General features: G+C 34.5%; 1 protein-coding gene across 1 annotated transcript in view; it reads right to left on the reverse strand.

Annotated features, from left to right (window-relative positions):
• Positions 1–22,319, reverse strand: part of LOC116873440 (collagen alpha-1(XXIV) chain-like) — a gene marked incomplete at its 3' end in the record, with an annotated part of 316,096 nt that overhangs the window by 120,382 nt on the left and 173,395 nt on the right. The window contains exons 24-25 of the mRNA XM_032867266.1: positions 20,827–20,880; positions 17,658–17,702 (exon numbers count right to left, since the gene is read on the reverse strand). Of these exons, the coding sequence (XP_032723157.1) occupies positions 17,658–17,702; positions 20,827–20,880 (99 nt within the window). The remainder of the gene's footprint in view (positions 1–17,657; positions 17,703–20,826; positions 20,881–22,319) is intronic.

Here is a 22,319-nt window from a genome sequence, read left to right on the forward strand (position 1 = left end):
TACAAAACTCACATATGAGTTCTTATGTTCCTCATAACTCCTGACTTTCTCCAAAAAGGCTAGCAAGATGGCCATGTCTACCACCATGCTGGTCATATGATATTCCCCATTACTCAACTCAGGGCATCAAAAATAAAAGATACTTAGGGATAAACTGAACCGAGAATGTAAAAGACCTGCATTCTGAAAACTAAAGACATCGATGAAAGAAACTGAAAAAGACACAAATAAAATATCCTATGTTCATGGATTGGAAGATTTAATATTGTTAAAATGTCCACATTACCTAAAGCAATCTGCAGATTCAATGAAATTCCTGTCAAGATTCCAATGGCATTTTTTATAGAAATAGAAAAAATAATCCTAAAATCTGTATAGAACTTCAGAAGACCCCAAACAGCCAAAGAAATCTTGAGAAAGAACAAAGGTGGAAGTAGCACACTTCCTTGATTTCAAATTATATTACAAAGCTGTGATAGTAACAGTATGGTATTGGAGTAAAAAGTCACACAGGTCAATGGATCAGAATAGAGAGCCTAGAAATAAACCCATAAATATACAGTTATTAATTTATGACACAGAAGCCAAGTATACTCAATAGGAAAAGGACAGTCTCTTCAATAACTGTTGTTTGGAAAACTGGATAGCCACAGGCAAAGAATGAAACTGAACCCTTCTCTTATATCATACACACAAATCAACACAAAATGGATTAAAGATTAAATATAAGACATGAAACCATAAAACCCCTAAAAGAAAACACATAGAGAGAGTAGCCCCTTGACATTGTTCCTGGAAATATTTTTTTCACAGCAAAAGCAAAAATAAACAAATAGGACCATATCAAACTAAAAAGTTTCTTCATAGCAAAGGTAAGCATCAACAAAATGAAAAGCAGAATGGGAGAACCACACATCTGATAAGGGGTTACTATCCAGAGTATATAAGGAGTTCATACAAATCAACAGTAATAAATAAATAAGCAAACAACCCAATTTTAAAATGGGCAAAGGGGTGCTTGGTGGCTTAGCTCATTAAACATCCAACTCTTGATTTTGGCTCAGGTCATGATCTCAGGGTCATGGTATTGAGTCCCACGTTGGGTTCTATGCTCCATGCAGAGTCTGCTTGTCCCTCTCTCTCTGCTCATCCCCCCTCTCTATCTCTAAAATAAATAAAATCGTTAAAAATATAAAAAATAAATTTAAAAAATAATAAAATGGGCAAAGAATTTGAATAGACATTTTCCCAAAGAAGATATAAAAATAACCTTCTGGAACGTAAAGGTGCTCAGCAGCACTAGCCGCCAGGCAAATGGAAATCTCAACCACGATGAGATACCACCTCCCACCTGTTAGAATGGCTACTATGAAAAAGACAAAAGATAACAAATGTTAGCAAGGATATAAAGAAAGGGGAACCCTTTTATGCCATTGGTGGGAATAGAAACTTGTACAGTGCTATGGAAAACAGTACAGAGATTCTTGAGGAAATTGAAAATACAGCTACCATATGACCTAGCAATTCTACTTCCCAGTATATATCCAAAGGAAATGAACTATTATCTTGAAGAGATATCTGTACTCCCATGTTCATAAAGGCATTATTTACAATAGGCAGTGTATAGAAACAAACTAAATGTCTGTCAGTGTATGAATGGATAAAGAAAATGTGATATATAGCACAGCTATGAGATGAATAAAGCCTGAGGACTTAATGTGTATCACTGTGACTACGGTTGGAAACAATGTTTTGTAAAATTGATATTTCCTAAGAAAGTAGAACTTAAACGTTTTCACATACATATAAAAGGTGAATATGTAAGGTGATAGATATGTTAAGTAACTCGATGGGGGATTTCTTTCACAATGTACATGTATATTAAACCATCACATTTTACACTTTAAATATCTTACAATGTTATTTGTCAATTACACCTCAATATAGCTGAAAAAATGAACTGATATAATAGAACAATTTATTACTGGAGATTGTAAATGATCTTTGATAATATAAAGAATTAGAAGACCTCGAAAAAAGAAAGAGAAAATGCTGAGAGGAGGGATCTGAATGGGTTTGGAAGGAGAGGTGATGAGTACAGATTTGAATCCCATTAGTCTAAGGTACAATTTTTAACTTTAAAGGAAACTACAGATCAGAGAAAGCTTTTGGATTTATCTTCATTTATTGTTTATTTCTTAAATATAAGTTACACTTCACATTTAGGCTTTGCTCCACCAACTCTGGTATTTAAAGAACTTAATCTAAACCTGGAAAGTCATGTAAATAAATAAGAACAATAAATTATGATAGAAGTATGTATAAGGTATTGAGGATAAAGCAATCAAGGTTTAGAGGAGGTGAAACTTGAGCTGACTTGTAGAAGAACAGTAGGTATTTGTGAACCAGAAAAGACAGGAAGGGCATTACAAGTAAGTAAGGAGAGCCAGGTGAGTTGTGACCACTCGTGCCTTACCTCCCTCCAGCCACTCTGAACTGTTTATAATATAGTTTTGCAAACACCGCAGATATTTCATGCCTCCATATATTTTATTCTCATGCTGCTGTTCCCATTGAAATGTCCTTCCTTATTCAGACTGTCTCACAAGAATATGTCATACTTTCAGACTTTGCTCAAGCACACAAAAGTGTGTGCTCTTAAGATGCAGCCAGTAGCAAATAAATTACCTTGCTTCTTAAATTATTTCATGTAAATTTCATCTAAAACTCATGTAAATGAAATTAATTTATTCTATCATGTAAAACATATACTATTGCCAATGTAAAATGTATTAGGCATGTGTTCATTGCTGTGGGAAGCAATTTTCTATATAGATAATTCACATAAAAAAGTAACTGTGATATAAAGCAAAATAAGCTAAGGACCATGATAACGTAGATAAAGCACTGAAAGGTTTAACAAAGAAAAGTACTGAATCTAACTTTGGGTGGGGATACCAGAAAAGATTTCATGATAGAGCAGATGATTTGAGAGGGGTGTTGAGAGTTGATGTTAGGCAGACAATGGAAGTGGGAAAATGAAGCCCTTTAGAGGTGACAGAAACAATCTGAACAAAGGTAAAAATAAGATGGTTCCTTTTAAGGAACACTGAATGCCCAGTTTGGTCTAGTAAACTGGGAAGTGTGAGAAATAACAACTATAAGGATAGATGAAGGATATATTGTAGGAGGTCTTAACAATGAGGTTGAAAAATTCTTGTGATCTATATTCTTAAGGCTTCTACAGACTCACTTCCCCCTTAAAACCTATTATGTCCCACCCCCGGAGCATTTTTGGAGGAGCTTGTATCATCTAGGTCTTTCCAGAGTTCAGTGACGAAATTGATTTTATTGCTAATGATGTAATCAACACAGCAAAGAAACATAGATTTTGACAGAGAATTTTTTCAAAACTCATTAATCAGAAAAAAAAAAAAACAACCAACCCTCACAAAACTGAGCGTGTAAGACTACTATCTCAGCAGCTATGATCTTTCCATCTGGAACTGAAGATACAGAAAGGTTATATAGTTATGAAAAGTTTTCTATAAGACACAAAGTTGGCTGTGTTTATGGTTAAAATAAAATCATGATTTCACTTAATTATTTTTGCTATGGTCAAAAGAAGAGTATTAAACATGTATCTTTTTGAACAAAAATGCTGTGATGTTCCCCCTCAGGCTGTTTTGTTGAATTGATGAAAAAAAAAAGAGATGTTTCATAAACAGAAGATAGAATGCAAATGTGAAATATCTCAACCTAATGGGAAATACAAGTCTAATGACATTCCTTAGAACTTTTCCCAAAGAAATGAAAGAAAAACTCACTAAAACTTAATATATGGAAATCCTTTGACTCAGAACAGAACTTCAAAAATACATGTATAATGTTCAAAAAAATGTTGCCAATGAACTTGGGCACATAAAAAGCAGATTTCTTTGTTCCTGGGAAATACTTCCTGATAAGATTCTTAAGTGTTTCTTGAGGAGAATAGAAAAAGATGAATTACACTAGAGTACTTTGGATGTACATATGGTCTACATATAAATGCAAATTCATTCACTATGTTAGCACTTAGTACACAAAATCAGTGCATGGTAGCAACACAACACATCTGCTAGTTTAGTCTGCTTTTTGATTTGAAGAAATCACATTCACATTTAGTGCTTTTATATCAATAATAAAAGAGTAATGAAGCAGAAATGCATATGGCAGATTCATTTAATAAAGACTGGTATATCCTAAATAAAGTATAACTTTCTGTGAAAGTAAAGGCAAACTAGAGTCTGTAAGCCAAATTCTGCCTGTTATTTCTTTCTTTCTTTTTTTTTTTTTTTTTTACTGTTTTTTAAAATATTTATTTATTTGAGAGAGAGAGAGAGAGCACACACGGGGATGGGGGTGGAAAGGTAGAGGGAGTGGGGAGAAGACTCCCTGCTGAGCAGGGAACCCAACTAGCACTGATCCCAGGGTCCTGGGATCATGACCTGAGTCGAAGGCAAACGCTTAACTGACTGAGCCAGTAGGTGCCCCTTTTCCACTATTTCTGTAAATAAAATTTTATTGGGAACACAGCCAGAGTCATTCATTTCCATATTGTCTAGGAGAGTTTTTGTAATGCAACTTCAGAGGGAGTTGTGTAGTTGTAATAGAGATGATATGGCCTGAAAGTCTAAAATATGTAATATCTGGCCTTTTACAGAAAAGTTTGCATTGTTAATGTAGACCTTATGCATTTTTTTTTAAAGATCAGAACCATAAAATTTTTTCACTAGCCTTTCTCAGATTCAAAACTGCCTTTGGCTTCTGTCAGAGCCGCAGTGCCTACAGGTAGCCCAGGGCAACCCCTTTACCCTGGTTCCTACCCTTATTTCTATCAGTTCTGTCCATTCTTTGACACGAATAAGAAATGTATTCTCTATCTTATAAATTCTGAACATAAACACATTATTAGAAGTCTATATTTATTGAAGTGTAATATCTAAATAAAATAAAATAGTGCACTCCTAATAAATGAAAAGAATATATTTTTTAAAAAAGATTTTATTTATTTGACACACAGAGAGAGATAGCACAAGCAGGGGGAAGGGAGTAGCAGACTCCATACTGAGTGGGGACTCCCCCAATGGCTGGGTGAATCGCAGGACCCCAGGATCATGACCTGAGGCCAAGGCAGATGCTTAACTGACTGAACCACCTAGGTCCCCCTAGATAGTGCAGCTTTTATGCAAACATAGCTTCAAGGGAAGTCCTTTAGCACTCCCTCCCAACCAAAGTGCTGCCCCACACCCCTTCTATATAGAAATTTAGAGCTGCCATTTCCTCAAAAACTGTGATTACCACATTGTAGTTATATCCAATTGAGAAAACAGTAACATGTTTTTAGCCAAATAAAGCCAGGGGTTTGTTATCAACATATATATCCTTATGATAGGCATGAAAATAATTTTTACTATTTTTTTTTTTTTAAAGACTATCTTCTAGGGTGCCTGGGTCACTCTGTGTTCAACTCAGATCATGATCCCAGGGTCCTGGGATGGAGCCCCATATCAGGCTCTCTGCTCAGTGAGGGTATCTGCTTCTCTGCCTGCCTGCCATTCTCCCTGCTTGTGCTATCTCTGCCAAATAAATAAAATACTTTAAAAATTATTATTTTTTAAAATCAATACTAAAATACATAAAGTGATCAAGTTTATGTTTTCTTAGTCAGAATGCTAACAGCCCCCCAGGCAGTAGCAAGGCTAAATGCTTACATGTGAAAAGGACTAATGTTATTGTTTGTGTTTGGAAGCACAAACTTCCATTTTCATCTCTCTTCTATTTGATTACTTTGAAGCAGTGTATTGCTATTTCATTTGGGTAATCTGGAAACTTCATTAGAGTAAGAAGGATTCTCTTGTTTATTACTCTTTAATATGATGTATATGATAAATACCTTGTTCCCTATGTTACTCCATAAATGTTGGATCTTGTCCCAGAATATTTTACTTTTTACCTGTCACTAAAGGTATATTTAGTAAGGACTCTCTCTCTCTCTTTCTCTCTCTCTCTCTCTCTCTATATATATATATATATATACTTAATATAAAGTATATAAACCTTTATATTTCTAAGATATGATGGGCTTTCAAGAACTTCTGTGTTTTTAGCTTATAGCACAGTATTCTGTGTATCATTAATTTTCCCCACAGATAGAAATTTTGACTTTACTTTTATTTTATTATCATGTGAATTTTTTTCATTTTTGTTAGTTTCCCCTTTAATAACCACTTATATATGCTTTAATCTTGGTCTACCTCTAGGATACTGGCGTTTGCGACATGAACAGATTTCTATAATCTTCATTTTCCCATATACTTCGACTTTCATAGCTCCAGGAAAATGTTCTGTAGGACCACATTTAATAGAGTATTTGTTATTTTCCTACTAATTTATTTTTCTTTTTACAAAGAGATGTCATAAATGTTGAAAAAAATGGTGTATTTTATAGGCCAAAGGATTCAGAAATCCTTCCAGCTTTATAAACATTTAAACTTTTCCTAGAAATTTGCTGACTCCATTCTCTTAGAAAAATCTCCTGTATTTGTGATTAAAAAACTATTGATCTCAGGGGGGCTGGATGGCTCAGTCAGTTAAGTGTCGAACTTCTGATTTCAGCTCAGATCATGATCTCAGGGCTGTGAGGTCAAGTCCCACGTCAGGTTCTGCACTCAGCATGAAGTCTGTTTGGGATTCTCTCTCTCTTCCTCTGTCTCAATCTGCCGCACACACACCCCACTCTACATTCTCTCTAAAATAAATAAATAAATCTTTAAAAAAAACACTACTGGCATCTCATTTATGAAGTAATAGCTCACCTCGGAGTTACCTGTACCTGGTTTTCAGAGAATGCTAGGTTTTGAACTGTCTTTAACTCACTTCTCTTCAATTTGCCTAGAATTGTAATGTCATATACCTTCTCTGTTCATATCCACTGGTATGTTCACACACTTTGTGTGTATTCCCTTTTGATTTCACTGATTTATATTTTCTAATTTTCTTTTTTTTCTTTCTAATTTTCTACAGCTTAGTGAACTTAATACTACTATGAAATTAATTTGCTGTGGCTTCTTAATCCAGTAAGTGTTGCTATTTACACAGTTCAAAGATGATAAACGTCAAATATATGATCCTGAAACATAATAATTTCGGTATATCTATGTTTTTGAGACTCTTCCTCAAAGGATAATGTGGTATTTGGGACCCCATAATTTCTAACTTTATATAGTAACAACAGGATGATATGTATTCATTAGAAAAACAATTGGGAATCTTCCTCTCATTGTTAAGAGGAAGCAGTGTGCTAAATTTCTTAACTTCTCTGAAACATGTTTTCTTTTGTACAAAAGAGAAGTGATTTCTATTTCCTAGAGCCTGTGTGAGGATTAAATGATATAATATATACAAAGTATCTGAAATGTCACAGATTTTCAATAAATAGTACGTATTTTTATTATATTCAGGTAAATATCCTTTTCATGATTGTATGTATGGTAGATATAAATTTTGTGTAACTTTCCATTCTGAGAAAAATTACCTCTCCCTGCCATGTAGGAGACATACAACAGCTTTGTAGCTCTCCCACAGGTACGCTGTGTGCAGCTTGGAAACAGGAAGGGATAGATGACATTTTTAAGATAAAGCACTGAGACTACAGAGACCCTATAAGGTCAGTTTGATAGAGTTTTACTTTCTTCTGGGGCTTTTCCTCAAGAAAATATGAGTCATTTTTTACAATTTAGGTAAGTCCATCTAAAGTAGCATACTCCTTTTAATGAAAGAAGAAATGGAAGTTACTAAATAAAATAAACTTGTATGAAGTTTGATAATAATTTTATGGTAATACCAGAGAGCAACAAAACTCATCACTGTATTAAATGAAGTTTTTCGAGAGCACTTCTTAAATATTTTCTTCCAGATCTTTCAAAATCTTTCCTGATTCCACTGTAAATATATTAAATTATGTTTTAATAATTCTCAGAAATTAATAACATTTGACAATATTTTAAAATTTAGTTGTCAGCTTGACCTAAGAGATTATGAAGTAAAATTTTATTTTGCTCATTTCTGAATCTATTGATTCCCAAGTTTCCATTTAAAAGACAAGACAACTAGAGTAGGATGGGAAGACAGCAGAGTTAGAGGATCCTAAACTCATCTCTTCCACGTATACAATTAGGTAGCACTCATATTGTAAATAACCTGGAAAATGACCCGAAGACTGGCAGATCAAACTCCACAACTAAAGGTAAAGAAGAGGCCACATCAGAGAGGGTACAAAAGGCAAAAGTGTCCCCAACAATGGGGTACAAAAAACTGGCAGTCCATGGAGTAGGGGAGGGAGCTGGAGGCATGGGGGTTGGTGGTGAAAAGACTGTCACACAAGGGAGCCTGCATGAAGATGAATCCCCATAAACTTTGGCTTTGAAAGTGAGAGGGACCAAATCTTATGAGTTCTTATAACTAGCCGGTTTTAAAACCTAGAATTCTAAAAATTGGCAGGCTCAGCTTTGGGAGAGCCCAGAGGGTAAGGGGAAACTAAATCCCATCCTTAAAGAGATCACAGGACAAACAGCCCCCACAGGTATAGCACTGAAGCAGCAGTTTGAAAGATGCCTTGGGACATGTAAGCAGGAGAGTAGTTTACGCATTTTGGAGAGCGTCTAAGGACAGGGATCACAGGAAGACCATCTAGAAACAAAGGAGCTGGCAGGCACTGTCTCCATCCCCCATCCCCCACCCCCAGCATAAACATACAACCACCTGTGGGAATCAGCACAGTGCCAAAATTTACTACCTAATAGCTTACACCAAGCCCCATCCCTTCAGCAGGTGGGGCTTCAGCGGATCTGCCTTTTCAGTCACCCTTGCCCAAGTATCCCAGCAGCAGTTCCCTTCCCCTAGAAGACCAGCACAAACCTTGCCAACACCATGTCTCCACTTTGTGGATCAACCCAGGTCAGTCCCAGTCCCAGCAACTGCAGCAGCAGGTCTCATTTTGCAAGCAGACTGGAGGACACCATGCTAAAACTGTGTGCCCCACACCAGCCTGGTTGGTCCCAGCAGCGGCAGCAATTCCCTGCAATACACTCACAAGCCTGTCCAAAGTAGTGCTACAAGCCTGGCAGCACGCAAATAGCTCCCTCAGGGGCCAGGACCACTTCAAAGTGACTACTGCCCTGAGGTGAAGGAAAGATAATCACACACCAGACCAGATCAATTTAACAGATAGAGTCAGAACATTCCCATTCTAAAACAACAGAATACACATTCTTTTCAAGATCACACAGAGAACATTTTCCAGAATAGATCATATATTAGGCCATAAAACAAGTCTCAACAAATTCAAAAAGATTGAAGTCATACCATGCATCTTTTCTGACCCCAATGCTATGAAACTAGAACTTCTTTCTAGAAAAAGTCTGGAAAGAGCCTAAATATATGGAGCTTAAAGAATATGCTCAAAGAATGAGTCAACCAAAAAAACTGGAGAAATCAAAAATTACATGGAGAAAAATGAAAATGAAAACACAATGGTCCAAAATCTTTGAGATACTCTAAAAGCCGTTCTAAGAGGGAAGTTTATACAGGCCTACTCAAGGAGCAAAAAGCATCTCAAATAAACAACCTAAACTTACCCCTAAAGAGCCACAAAAAGAACAAATAAAACCCTAAACCAGCAGAAGGTAGGAAATAATAAAGCTCAGAGCAGAAATAAATGATACAGGAACTAAAAAAACAATAAAACAGATCAATGAAAACAAGAGCTGGTTCTTTGAAAAGATTAAGAAAATTGATAAAACTTTAATCAGACTCACACACACACAAAAGAGAAAGAGAGGAGTCAAATAAAATCAGAATGAAAGAGAAGAAATAATAAGCAAACCACAGAAATACGAAGGATTGTAACAGAACATTATGAAAAATTATATGCCAAAAAATTGGACAACCTGGAAGAGATGGAAAAATTCATAGAAACATATGACCTACCAAAACTGAAGCAGAAATAGCAAATTTGAACAGACTGATTATCAGCAATTAAATTGAATTAGTAATCAAAACACTTCCAACAAACAAAAGTCTAGTACCAGATGGCTTCACAGATGAATTTCATTAAACATTTAAGCAAAGCTAATACCTGTTCTCGAATTTCTCCAAAGAATACAAGAGGAAAAAAAACTTCAAATTCATTCTATGAGACCAGCATCCCTGATACCAAAAGCATATAAAGACACTACCAAAAAAGAGAACTATAGGCCAATAACTCTGATGAACATTGATGCAAAAATCCTCAGCAAAATCTTAGGCAAACTGAACTCAACAATACATTATAAAAATCATTCACCATTATCAAGTAGGATTTATTCCCAGGTTGCAATGGTCATTCAGTATTCACAAATCAATCAATGTGATACATCACATCAAGAAGAGAAAAGAGCAGAAGTATATGATCATTTCAGAAGATGCAGAAAAAACATTTCACAAAGTACAATATCCATTCATGATAAAAACCTTTAACAAAGTAGGTTTAGAGGGACAATACCTCAACATAATAAGACCTTATATGAACAACCCACAGCTAACATCAAACTCGATGAGGAAAAACTGAGAGCTTTTTTTCCCTAAGGTCAGAAATAAGACAAGGATGTTCACTCTTACCATTGTTATTCAATGTATTATTGGAAGTCCCAGCCATAGAAATCAGACAAAAAAAGGAACAAAAGACATCCAAATTGGTAAGGAAGAAATAAAACTTTCACTATTTGGAAATGACATTATACTATATGTATAGAAAACCAGAATGACTCCACCAAAAAATTAGTAGAACTGATAAATGAATTTGGTAAGGTTGCAGGACACAAAATCAACATACAGAAATTCACTGCATTTCTATACACTAATAATGAAGCAGCAGAAGGAAAAATTAAGAAGCAATCTCATTTACAATTATACCAAAAATAATAAAATAGCTAGGAATAAACTTAATCGAAGAGGTGAAAGATCTGTACTCTAAGAACTATGAAACACTGATGAAAAAATTGAAGACAACACAAACAAATGGAAAGATGTTCCATGTTCATGGATTGGAAGAACAAATATTGTTAAAATGTCTATACTAAGCAAAAGCAATCATTTAAAACAACCCCTATCAAAATACCAACAGTATTTTTCACAGAACTAAACCAAACAATCCTAAAATTTGTATGGATCCACAAAAGACTCCAAAGAGCCAAAGCAGTCTTAAGAAACAAAAACGGAACTGGAGAGATCACAATTCTGGACTTCAAGTTGTCTTACAAATCTGTAGTAATCAAAACAGTATGGTACAGTAGCATAATAACTAGCATAATAACAGACACATAGATCAATAGGACAGACTAAAAAACCCAGAAATAAACCTATAACTATGTAGTCAATTAATCTTTGACAAAGGAGGCAAGAACATGTAATATGAAAAAGACAGTCCCTTCAACAAATGGTGTTGAGAAAACTGGACAGGTTCTTGAAAAAGAATGAAACTGAACAACTTTCTTACACCATACACAAAAACAAACTCAAAATGGATTAAAGACCTAAATGTGAGGCCTGAAAACATAAACATCTTAGAAGAGAACACAGGCAGTAATTTCTCAGATATCAGCAGTAGAGAATTTTTTCTAGAAATGTCTCCTGAGGCAAGGGTAATAAAAGCAAACATAAACTATTGGGCTACATAAATACAAAAAGCTTCTGCACAGCAAAGGAAATAATCAACAAATCTAAACAACAACCTACTGAATGGAAGAAGATATTTGCAAATGACATATCCAATAAAGGGTTAGTATCCAAAAATATATAATTATACAACTCAACACCAAAACCCCAAATAGTCAAATTTTAAAATGGGTAGAAGTCATGAACAGACATTTCTCCAAAGAAGACAACCAGATGGCCAAAAGACACATGAAAAGATGCTCAACAGCACTCACCATCAGAGAAATGCAAATTAAAACCAGAAAGAGATATTACCTCACACCTGTCAGAATGGTTAAATTCAAAACACAAGAAACAAGTGTTGGTGAGGATGTGGAGAGAAAGGAATCTTCATGCACTGCTGGTGAGATTGCAATCTAGTACAGCTACTGTGGAAGACAGTATGGAGGTTCCTCAAAAAAGTAAAGATAGAACTATCCTACAATCCAGTGATCACACTATGAGGTATTTCCAAAGAATACAAAAACACTAACTCAAAAGGATATATGCACCCTATGTTTACTGCCCCATCAATTACAACAGCCAAATTATGGAAGCTGTCCTTATGTCTACTGATAGATGAATGTATAAAGAAGAGGTAGTATATATCTGCAATGGAATATTACTCAGCCATAAAAAAGAATGAAATCTTATCATTTGCAACAACATGGATGGAGTTAGAGAGTATCATGCTAGCAAAATAAGTCAGTCAGACAAAGGCTAAAACCATATGACTTCATTCATATGTGCTACTTAAGAAAAAAAAAATGAACAAAGGGGAAAAAAGAGACAAACCAGTGACAGACTCAACAATAGAGAACAATCAAAGGCTACCAGAGGGGAGGTCAGTGGGAGATGGGTGAAATAAGTGAAAGGGATTAGAAGTACACTTATCTTGATGAGCACTGAGTAATACATGGAACTGCTGAATCACTATATTGTATACCTGACACTAACATAACACTGTTAACAACACAGATAAAATAAAATATAAAATAAAAAGAGAGAACAAGATAATAGGCCAACTTATAGAAAATAAAGATAGGATAAGTAATTTTTGATGTAGCTAAAAAAAGCTTGGAACGGGAAATAGATAATTCAGATATGAAACCCACATCCACTGCTTACTAACTGTATGAATTTGAACACTTCAATAAATTTCAATTTCCTCACTCCCTAAATGTCAATAAGCTTTATCTTACTAGGGTTGTTTCAAGATTAAATGAGATAATCTCCAATAAATAGATTTCCTTCCTTTCATTTCCTCCTCTGACTCCACACCTCTATTTGCTCTTGAAGGAACTGGTTATAAACCAACTTAGAATCAGCCATTGGAAGCTCTATGATTCTAAAGTTTTGTAATGAGAAGTGGAATACCTGGTTTTGAGGATTATCCATGGCCTTTCCTCTTCCTCTTCCTTTCTGCTCCTCGGTCATTTACTATACACTAGCACACCAGAGGGCAGGCAGAAAAACAGAGAGGACACAGTAGATGGCTTATGAAATTATGCTAAATTGATAAATTAAGGTATAAATGATGTAAAATCAAGTAGTTGAGTTCTACTTTAGGAGGAAAATCAATATGCCAGACTATAGGACACTCTTAATAATACCTTCAAGTAGAAAAGTTGCAACTGAAACTTCATGTAGTCACTTTATGAAAAAGTATTCCAAATTTTATATTTAAAGTAACAAACCAGAAAAGAATCCTGGGGGTCACTGCCAATCGTTTTCCAAAGACATCCCAGGTTTTCTATTTTTGTTTTTGTTTTGTTTTGTTTGTTTTTCTACAGGAAAAGGCCTACATGGTTTTGATTATCTCAGGAATAAAGGAAATAGAAGTTATTATCCCCTTCATGAAGAAGGTTGTGGAACCGTTGCCTCTAAAATATTTAGTCTAGTTCTGTTTGCTATAACAGCAGGAGGACATAATCAAACTGGAGGAGAGCCAGAAAAAAAGAAGCCAAATTGGCAGGTGAGAGGAAGACTAAAAACATTTAAATTCTTAGAAAAGCTTCCTAGATTCTTAGAATTGGAATTATCCTTAGACATCATATATACTAATTCCTTATGCTTCCCGAATATGCCTCATCAATCATAAATAGTTAATCAAAGGCCTACTATATGCTAGGGACTGATGAGGATCCTTCCCTTTTTTTTGCAGCCTGTGTGCAAATTATCTCCTCAAATATATCTCATATGCATCCACTTCTCATATCCACTGCCATCGCCCTGGCCCAAGTCAACTTTCTTTCTCATTTAGGCTACCACAATAGCATTCTAACTGGTTACCCTCTTCTACTCTGCTCCTCTTAACCATGTTCCAACTTACCAATTCATTGCCACCAGCATGACTGTGAAACACAAATTAAATCCTGCCATTGGCTTACATAGAATACTTCAGTGATTTTCCATCTAATTCAAAATCAAGTCCAAAGCAATAAACATGGCCCCAAAAGAATTGGCTCCTGCCTCCTTTACTAATAGCCCCTCATTTTGCTTTTCCCTTGGCTCACCAAGGTCTATCCACACTGGCTTTCTTTCAGTTCCTAAGACAGCCAAATGCTTTTCCATATAACAATAACCACCACTACCACCATTATAGCTAACATTTCTCAAGTTTTTAACTACATGATTGGCTCTGTGATAAGTGCTTTAAGGACATTACCATGTCTAATCCTCACAAGAAACTCCATGAAATAGTTATTATTTTTATCCTTTTACTATTGAGAAATACTTATTTAGAGGATATTTAGAGAAATATTCAGAGAAATTAAGTGATTTCTCTGAAGCAAGATAAGTCCAAAGGTATTAAGTCTGCTATACTGCATATTCTAGGAATGCTCTTTCTCCCTACTCTTCCCTAGGCAGATCATACCATGCCTTATGGTTATAACTCGTACGTCATTTCCTCAAAACAGACCTCTCATTTTCTGATCTAAATTTGGAAACTTTGTCACAGTCCTTTAAACTTTTCCTTTATAGAATATATCACAGCTTATAACTATGTATTTCTTTATGCAGTGATTTATTTAAAATTTGTCAAACCTCCAACAAACTATACATTTTATGAAGGATCATATGAATATAATATAATTTCTGCTGAATAAATGATTGAAGAAAATCATCCAAACCTTCTAAGAATGAGGTGTTGAATCACTCCATGGGAGAGTCTGAGTGTTAGAAATTCTACTAAAATATTTTTGCCTGCAAAGAAAGCTATTCCCTTACAATGTCTATCCACGATCCTAGTTCTGATCTCTTGATCTATACTAAAAAATTAAATTCTTTTCTCTTGTATATCTCTTCAAATATTTCAGCCTAGAGAGTTAAAGACAAAGAGGACTGGCTATTAAGGTGAGATAATTCCAGATTTGTTCATAAAAAAATAGTATGCTAGAGTGCAGAAGATGAGGGGCATCATTTGGAATTACAGACTTCTTAGGGCACATTTACAGAAATTATTTACTTGCTGCAGAAAATGAATGTAAAAAGTATATAGACATGAAATATAGATTGGGCCACTGTGCTTGGCATGCTGTATCACAAACTGGGTTCTAATTTGTATAGATCTAGAAAGACACAAAACTGGAGGAGGTCCGGTAAAGGCAATTAAAAGATGTACAAAAAGATTGGGAAAAGTAAAAACTAGCTATGCAAATACAACTAATCTTAAATATTCTCAAATTATAAGGCTGATGTCAGGAAGTGTGATCATACCTTCCTATATCTCTTATGAGTTTTGTTTTAAGAGAACTCTAGATTAGATGAACTAAATATCTAAGATTTTGAAATTAATAACATGAAATAAAAATATAATAATAAAATAATAGTAAATAAAATATTCTTTAGGCATTTTTTATATTTTAAATTAACTCAATATAGTCACTGAAGTTTCTTTAAGTCTCCCATCCTGAATGAGAAAGATGGAACCTCAAAGATGAAAAGGCCCTCTTGTTTGATAATATATTTGATGCCTGAAATCTCTCTACAACTTGTAGTCCAAGTGGCTGCTAGTTAACAGTAAACATCCTCAGCTATATTAAATGACTTGATGGTGGGGGATCCTTAAATCATCACATACACTTTAAACATCTTATAACTTTGTCAGTTATACCTCAATAAAGGTGGGGTATGATGCTTTGGATTTTGAGATTTAGATTTTGAGTTTAGATCTTAGGTTTAAAATCTCAATTCCAGAATTTATTAGCTGTGTAACTTTGAACAGGTTACTTACTGTGTTTCAATTTCCTCATTTCAAAAACTGGAATAACAAAATGTGTCTTTGAAAATTGTTTGAGAATTAAATGCAATGCCACAGTATTAAACATCACTTTGTATTATACCTGGCACATAACAAATAAATGCTCAATAAATGTTCATTTCCCTCTAATAACAGAAATCCACTATCTGCCAACACAGTCCATTTCCACCTTAGACACTGGGCTCTTATACTGTGTGGAACCAGTCCAATATTGCTAAGTAAATAACACTTAGAAGTTTAACATATGAGGTTATGTTAAGAAAAAATGCTCTTGGGGTGCCTGGGAGGCACAGTCAGTTAAGTGTCCGACTCTTGGTTTCAGCTCAGGTTCTGATCTCAGAATTGTGAGATCAAGCCTCACACCAGGCTCTGGGTTCAGCACTAAATCGGCTTCAGATTCTCTTTCCCATTCTCTCTGTCCCTCCCACTCACGTCTTCCTCATTCTCATTCAAATAAATAAATAAATAAATAAATAAATCTTTAAAAAAAAAAAAAAGAGAAAAGAAAAGAAGACTGATATTTTAACTCTGGCTATTAATTCTAGTTTGTATATATTTCTCAGCAGTTTGTCACTCAGAAATGGCAGAATTTAATCTCTTTGAATGATCTCAGAAAAATATGAGTTACAATTATATTTGAGAAGAATTCTTAAATAATCTAATTGATGTAAATGTTCCACTGGAATTACCCTTCTCGGTAAAAACAACAAAAAATTCTCCTTCTAGTTATTAAGGATTAATTGATATGACAATGGACTTTTAAGGCTAAGTGGATTCTCTCCTTACTTTTATTAAGAATTAATGACAAAAAATAAGAATATCAGAAATGTATTGCTGTTTTATCACAAGACCAGGAAAAACAATTCTTTGATTACTTAATTTTGCAAACAATTTTTAAGAAAAGTTTATTTTTATTTAAGTTATAAGATAGGTTAGAAGGAATAGAATTTGTAGATTTAACCTATTAAAGGGTACCACTTGCTTTGTGATAACCCAGCGCACTTTATAAATAAATTCACTTGCCTTTATCAATGGAATTCACCACTTTATATATGCTATGTGGGTTCATTTGTTAGAAAATATTTTAGGTGGTTTTCCCCAGCACAGAAAATAAAATTACTTCTAACATGTCTGACTCAACTACAACACAAAGCCTCCTACTTGCACAGAAATATAAACTTAAACAAGTCAAACTTTTTTTGAGGAAAGAAATTATGTTTTCTAATACTTCACCTCTTAGCTTGATCTTTCAAATCTAAAGAAAAATATTTTCAAGCTCACTAACTATTTTATGGCTTGGTAAGTTATAGCTTTTTAACAATGAAAAATCTCAAGATCAAATTTAGAATGAAATTGTCAGAACTAAAATTAAAGACCAAATATTAGAAACAAGAATGCTCCTGGTATTACAAATATAATTTATATTAGACAAAAATATCAATAACTCTATTTCCCTTCATTTCTCCCATACAGTAGATTTGTCACATCACAAGTAACTTTAAATTTGTAGGAGCTAAGAATTTTTTATTGTGAATTTTATTAAGCACAGATGATGGTTAACATGACTCCTAAAGAGGCTTACAGATGATGATAAAAATAAAAGAGCATAAAATAAGCTTACTGTTTCACCAATCTTTCCAATGTTTCCTTGATCTCCTACTTCTCCCTGTTAATAAATAATATAAAGCTGTAAAAATGATTATTTTCAAACAAGATCACTCACGACATTGTTTCCATTTTCATTTACTGTAATTAGTCAAATTAAAAAAAAAAAAAAAAAGGGCAAAGAAAACCTCAGTTATCCAAAACTCTGTTACAGCATTTCTGTGGAACATAGTCTTTCTGCTATATTCTTAAGTGACACTCTTCTATTTATGACTTTTAATCACTTTTAAAACACTTTTGCAAGTGAAATTTTTTAAAACGAAATATTTATTGAGGTGCACTCTGTAAAAAGCAGAGTGGTAGGTGTTGTGGAATGTATTAAGAAGAATAAAAATAAAGCCTTCATCCACAGAATGCTCTGTTTCAGGAGAAAAGATCTCATAACACTGAACAGAGCAGAATACCCACCACAATTAAGAGGCGAGGGAGTTCAGAGGAGCACGTGTGCTGTGGGCTGGTACAGCTAGAGATGGCTTCACTGGGGAGGTAATGTATGTGCATAACCTTGACCACCCTCACTAGTCCAGAACATTCTGAAAACTCAAAGTTTTTCAAAACTTGTTTGGTAGCAAACTTGGCCTAACCTGATTTTATTTGACAGCAATGCTTTATCTGACCTGAGTGAGGCTATTTATAGTCTTGTTTATTTTAATTAACCTGAACACCCTTATACTTTACCACAGAAATATTAATATTTCTAATTATGGTGGGCTGTCCCATAGCCTGCTGGCAGTGTTAAGTAAAATATAATATATTCACCATATTATCTTTTGAAAATCCAAACATCAATGATTTCAAGTAATGGATTATGAAACTATATTTGAGTTGGGCTCTGAAGAATAGGTGATATTTCACTGGTGATGAGAAAGGTCCATTTTTGGTGTTGAGGGACGGCATGAGGGAAGGCCGAACAAAGGCGTAGATTAATGAAAGGTAGAAGATTAAGTTCAGGGTACCACGCATAGTTAATCTGACAAGAATATATGTTTTATTTATAGAAATAGGAAATTAAACCATCAATTGCCATTTAAAAATTAGTAATTATATCGCGGAATAGAGTAGTAAAATGTTAAGCTGAACAATATTAGAGTCACTAAAAATATAGAGATAGCTACTGAGCATTTGAAATTGGCTAGTGTGAACTGAAATGTGATGTAAGTATAAAATCCCCACTAGATTTCCAAGACTTTGTAGCAAAAAGAATATAAAATATCTCATTAATAATTTTAATATTGATCACACGTTGAAATGATAATATTTTCTTATTTGGAGTTAAATAAAATAAATTACTAAAATTGATCTTTGTCTTTTTTCACTTCTTTATTGTGGCTCAAATCTGTGATTCATATTATATACTCTATTGGCTAGAGCTGATTTTAAGTACTGAAACCTAATACTCATATGACTAATCAATTTGAAATGAACTTTCAAAGACTACACTAATTTTCATTTCAATTTCTGTAGGCACTTAGATATACAGTAAAGAATGAAGCATTGTAGTAGTTTATAAATCCTAGTTTTTGACAATTCACTAGATAGTTTTTTTTTTTTAGAAAATCTGGGGTCAGAATGATATATAGATTATTAATTTTCTTGCATTTCCCCCTCCTTTCCCAACACTCCTTTCAAATTCCAAGGGAGATGGACTGTTTTGAAGTTTATAGTCTTAGGGGAGGTTTGGGTTAACAGGCAGAAAGCAAGAGTTTGCTTGCAGATTACCTGCATTCCTGCTTTAGTTTTCAGAGAGCTGAAGGTAGGAGGTGAGTTGGTCTTTGAGGGCAACAAGAGAGAGAGGAATATTTCCCCAGGCCTAGGAAGAGAAGAGAGATCCTAGGGTTCTGTAAAAGGTGTAACCAACTCCCAAGTGCTCCCCCCAGGAATGCCAGGTTCCCCCAAGGGAACACCAGTTCTAGTGAACAGCTATGTGATACACCAAGACTAAAATTTCAGGGACAAATATGAGGAGCTGAACAGTAAAGAACTTTTCATCTTCTGGGGAACAAATCTAAAAGCTTGGGTGATTCTAGAAAGGAGGCAGGATGTTACTATGACTGAGATTCAGTTTCTGGCAAGTTTGACTGGATGGTAGCTCACAGGTGGGTTTGTTTAGAGCTATCTGGCAATATAGTGATTAATCTCAGTAAAGCAGAATTAAGCTTTCTGTTTATAAATACTGTGTTTCCATTTTTGTGTATAACTTGAGAGTCAGCTACACATATTCCCCCGGGATAACTGCAGCCACAGAGAGATAGGCTGACACATCAGAAAATAGTTTAGTTCATCTTCCTTTGTTAATTGACCTCAAAAAATATTGCTCATCTGTTTCTTAGATTCTAGGATCACAGAAATAGTTTACTATAAATGATGACTTCTAACTTTAAGAAATTGAGCTATAATGCTATAAAATTTTTCAATTTTTCCTAAAGTTTTAAATTTGTATAAATCACCAATTCTTATAAGCTAGTTTCCTTTAGACCTTAGTGTTGCCCCTATAAAACCAGTACATTACCTTATATTTGTTGGTGTTTAAAAGTCACACAAAACTTGGAAACAAGGCAAAAAAGTACATGCTGCATTCTTTCAATGACATAAAGTGGTGAAGGTCACCTAGTGATTTTCTAGGGAATGTACTTAGAATCACTATATAATTGCTTAAAAGACCCAGACTTGGTAGGGAAAAGAAAAATATATATCTCTCTCTATAGAGATATAGAGAGAGATATAGATAGATGGTGAACTTACAATATTAACTTGTAGAATTCTGTCCAGTGAAATGGACAGCACCCAGAATTGTGGTTTATTTTATATCTCACCACAAATTTAGCAATTCTTTATTAAACTGCATATCTATCCAAATAAAGATATAGATATAAACACAGTCACATTATAGATATTTATAAACACACATATATAGATGTAGATATAGATATAAAGATATATATGTAGATGTAGATATAAAGATTTATAACTTTTCAAATGTTATTTGAGTCAGTTTTAACATATCACTGGTTCCCTATTAATAAGTTGACAAAATCTTAGATGTTCATTTTATATTTTTATGAAAGCCATAATTTTATCTTTTTGAAAACTATACTTTATGACTCCTAATAAGTCAGCTACTTTACCTTTAAGCCTTCTGGTCCTGGTTCACCTGCAAAACCCTTTTGACCTGGTTTTCCCTAGAAGAGAACAGGAAAAAAAAAGAGGTATGTTTAATGATTTTCATTTTTGGAAATTTCCAAACATTTACGAAATTCAGACTATTCTATGAGATAAAACACTTGATAAATGTATTTCAGCATACCCATTAGTATTCATTCTACAGTCTTTAACTGTCTACTATGTGCCCTACACAGTTCTAGGGATTGGGGATTGAGGAATACACTAATCATGCCTGCCTTCATAGAGCTTACATTCTAATGAGGATACCATTTAATAAAATAAGTAAAATATGTAGCATGTTAGTTAGTGGTAAATGTGAAGGACATAGAATTAAGCAAGGAAGGGAGATATAAACTGTTTCAGGAGTTTTGTTCAAATTTTTTATAAAATTGCCAAGGAAGACCTCACTGAAAATAACAGCATCTTTCTTTGCTGATAGGATTGATCCATTACAAAGACTGAAATTAAGATGCAGATGAAAGTGGGAAATAGCTGAGTCAATGTTTTTCAGTAGACAAAAGGATAAGATACACAGTAAACAAGTGGAAGTTTGACTTAGCTAGAAAAATGGCCCATTTATTCACAATAACAGGAGGGAAGGCCAAGTAAATGGTATAGATAGGTAGATAGAAGCAATAGTAGAAACTTGCAGAAGTTCTCTGAAAACTTTAAATTTCTCAGGGAACTGGGATGCAAAGTAATGGGCTAAGAATGAAAATCAGAGAGAAATGAGTGGAGTTAAGAAGAGAGAAAGTATAAAATAATAATTAGGAAATTAAAAGTAAAGGAGTATGGAGGGGCGCCTGGGGAGTTAAGCGTCTGCCTTCAGTTCAGGTCATGATCTCAGGGTTCTAGGATGGAGCCTCGGATCAGGCTCCCTGCTCAGCAAGGAGTCTGCTTCTCCCTCTGTCCCTCCCAAACTTATGCACATGCTCTCTCAAATAAATAAAATCTTTTTTAAAAAGTGAATGAGTATGGGACTAGAATCAGAATGCAATCAAAGGGATAATTTAGTGTTTTAAGCATGATGCAGAGAGATGTGAGGTCTCTGAGGAAAATAGGAATAATGGAAGGGCAATCGGATCAATGGATTAAAATTCCTACTGGGACTATTGGATTGGTTACAAGATAGAATGCACTAGAAAGAAAGAAGATTATGTTTGGGGGTAAGAAGTCTGAAACTGAAAATAAGGAGAAGCTACTATTATTGGCAATGACAAGGTAAAGGTTATGACTCCAGCAGTGCTAAAGAGTAGAGAATACGATCACTGAAGGAGAGGAAATCAAAATCCCAGACACTTGGTAGATCAATCCATAGTATGTGATTCCTATTATCAAACAACTGATACCTAATATACAAAATTATATTAAGAAGATCACTATGCCTCAATCAATGTATGTGACAAATTCAACCTGAGGAAAAAAAAAGTGTGGGGGGGGCAATTGCTAAATAGAA

Source organism: Lontra canadensis, unplaced genomic scaffold (genome assembly GCF_010015895.1).
Source record: "Lontra canadensis isolate GAN:19392208 unplaced genomic scaffold, GSC_riverotter_1.0 scaffold33, whole genome shotgun sequence".
Taxonomy (NCBI): Eukaryota; Metazoa; Chordata; class Mammalia; order Carnivora; family Mustelidae; genus Lontra; species Lontra canadensis.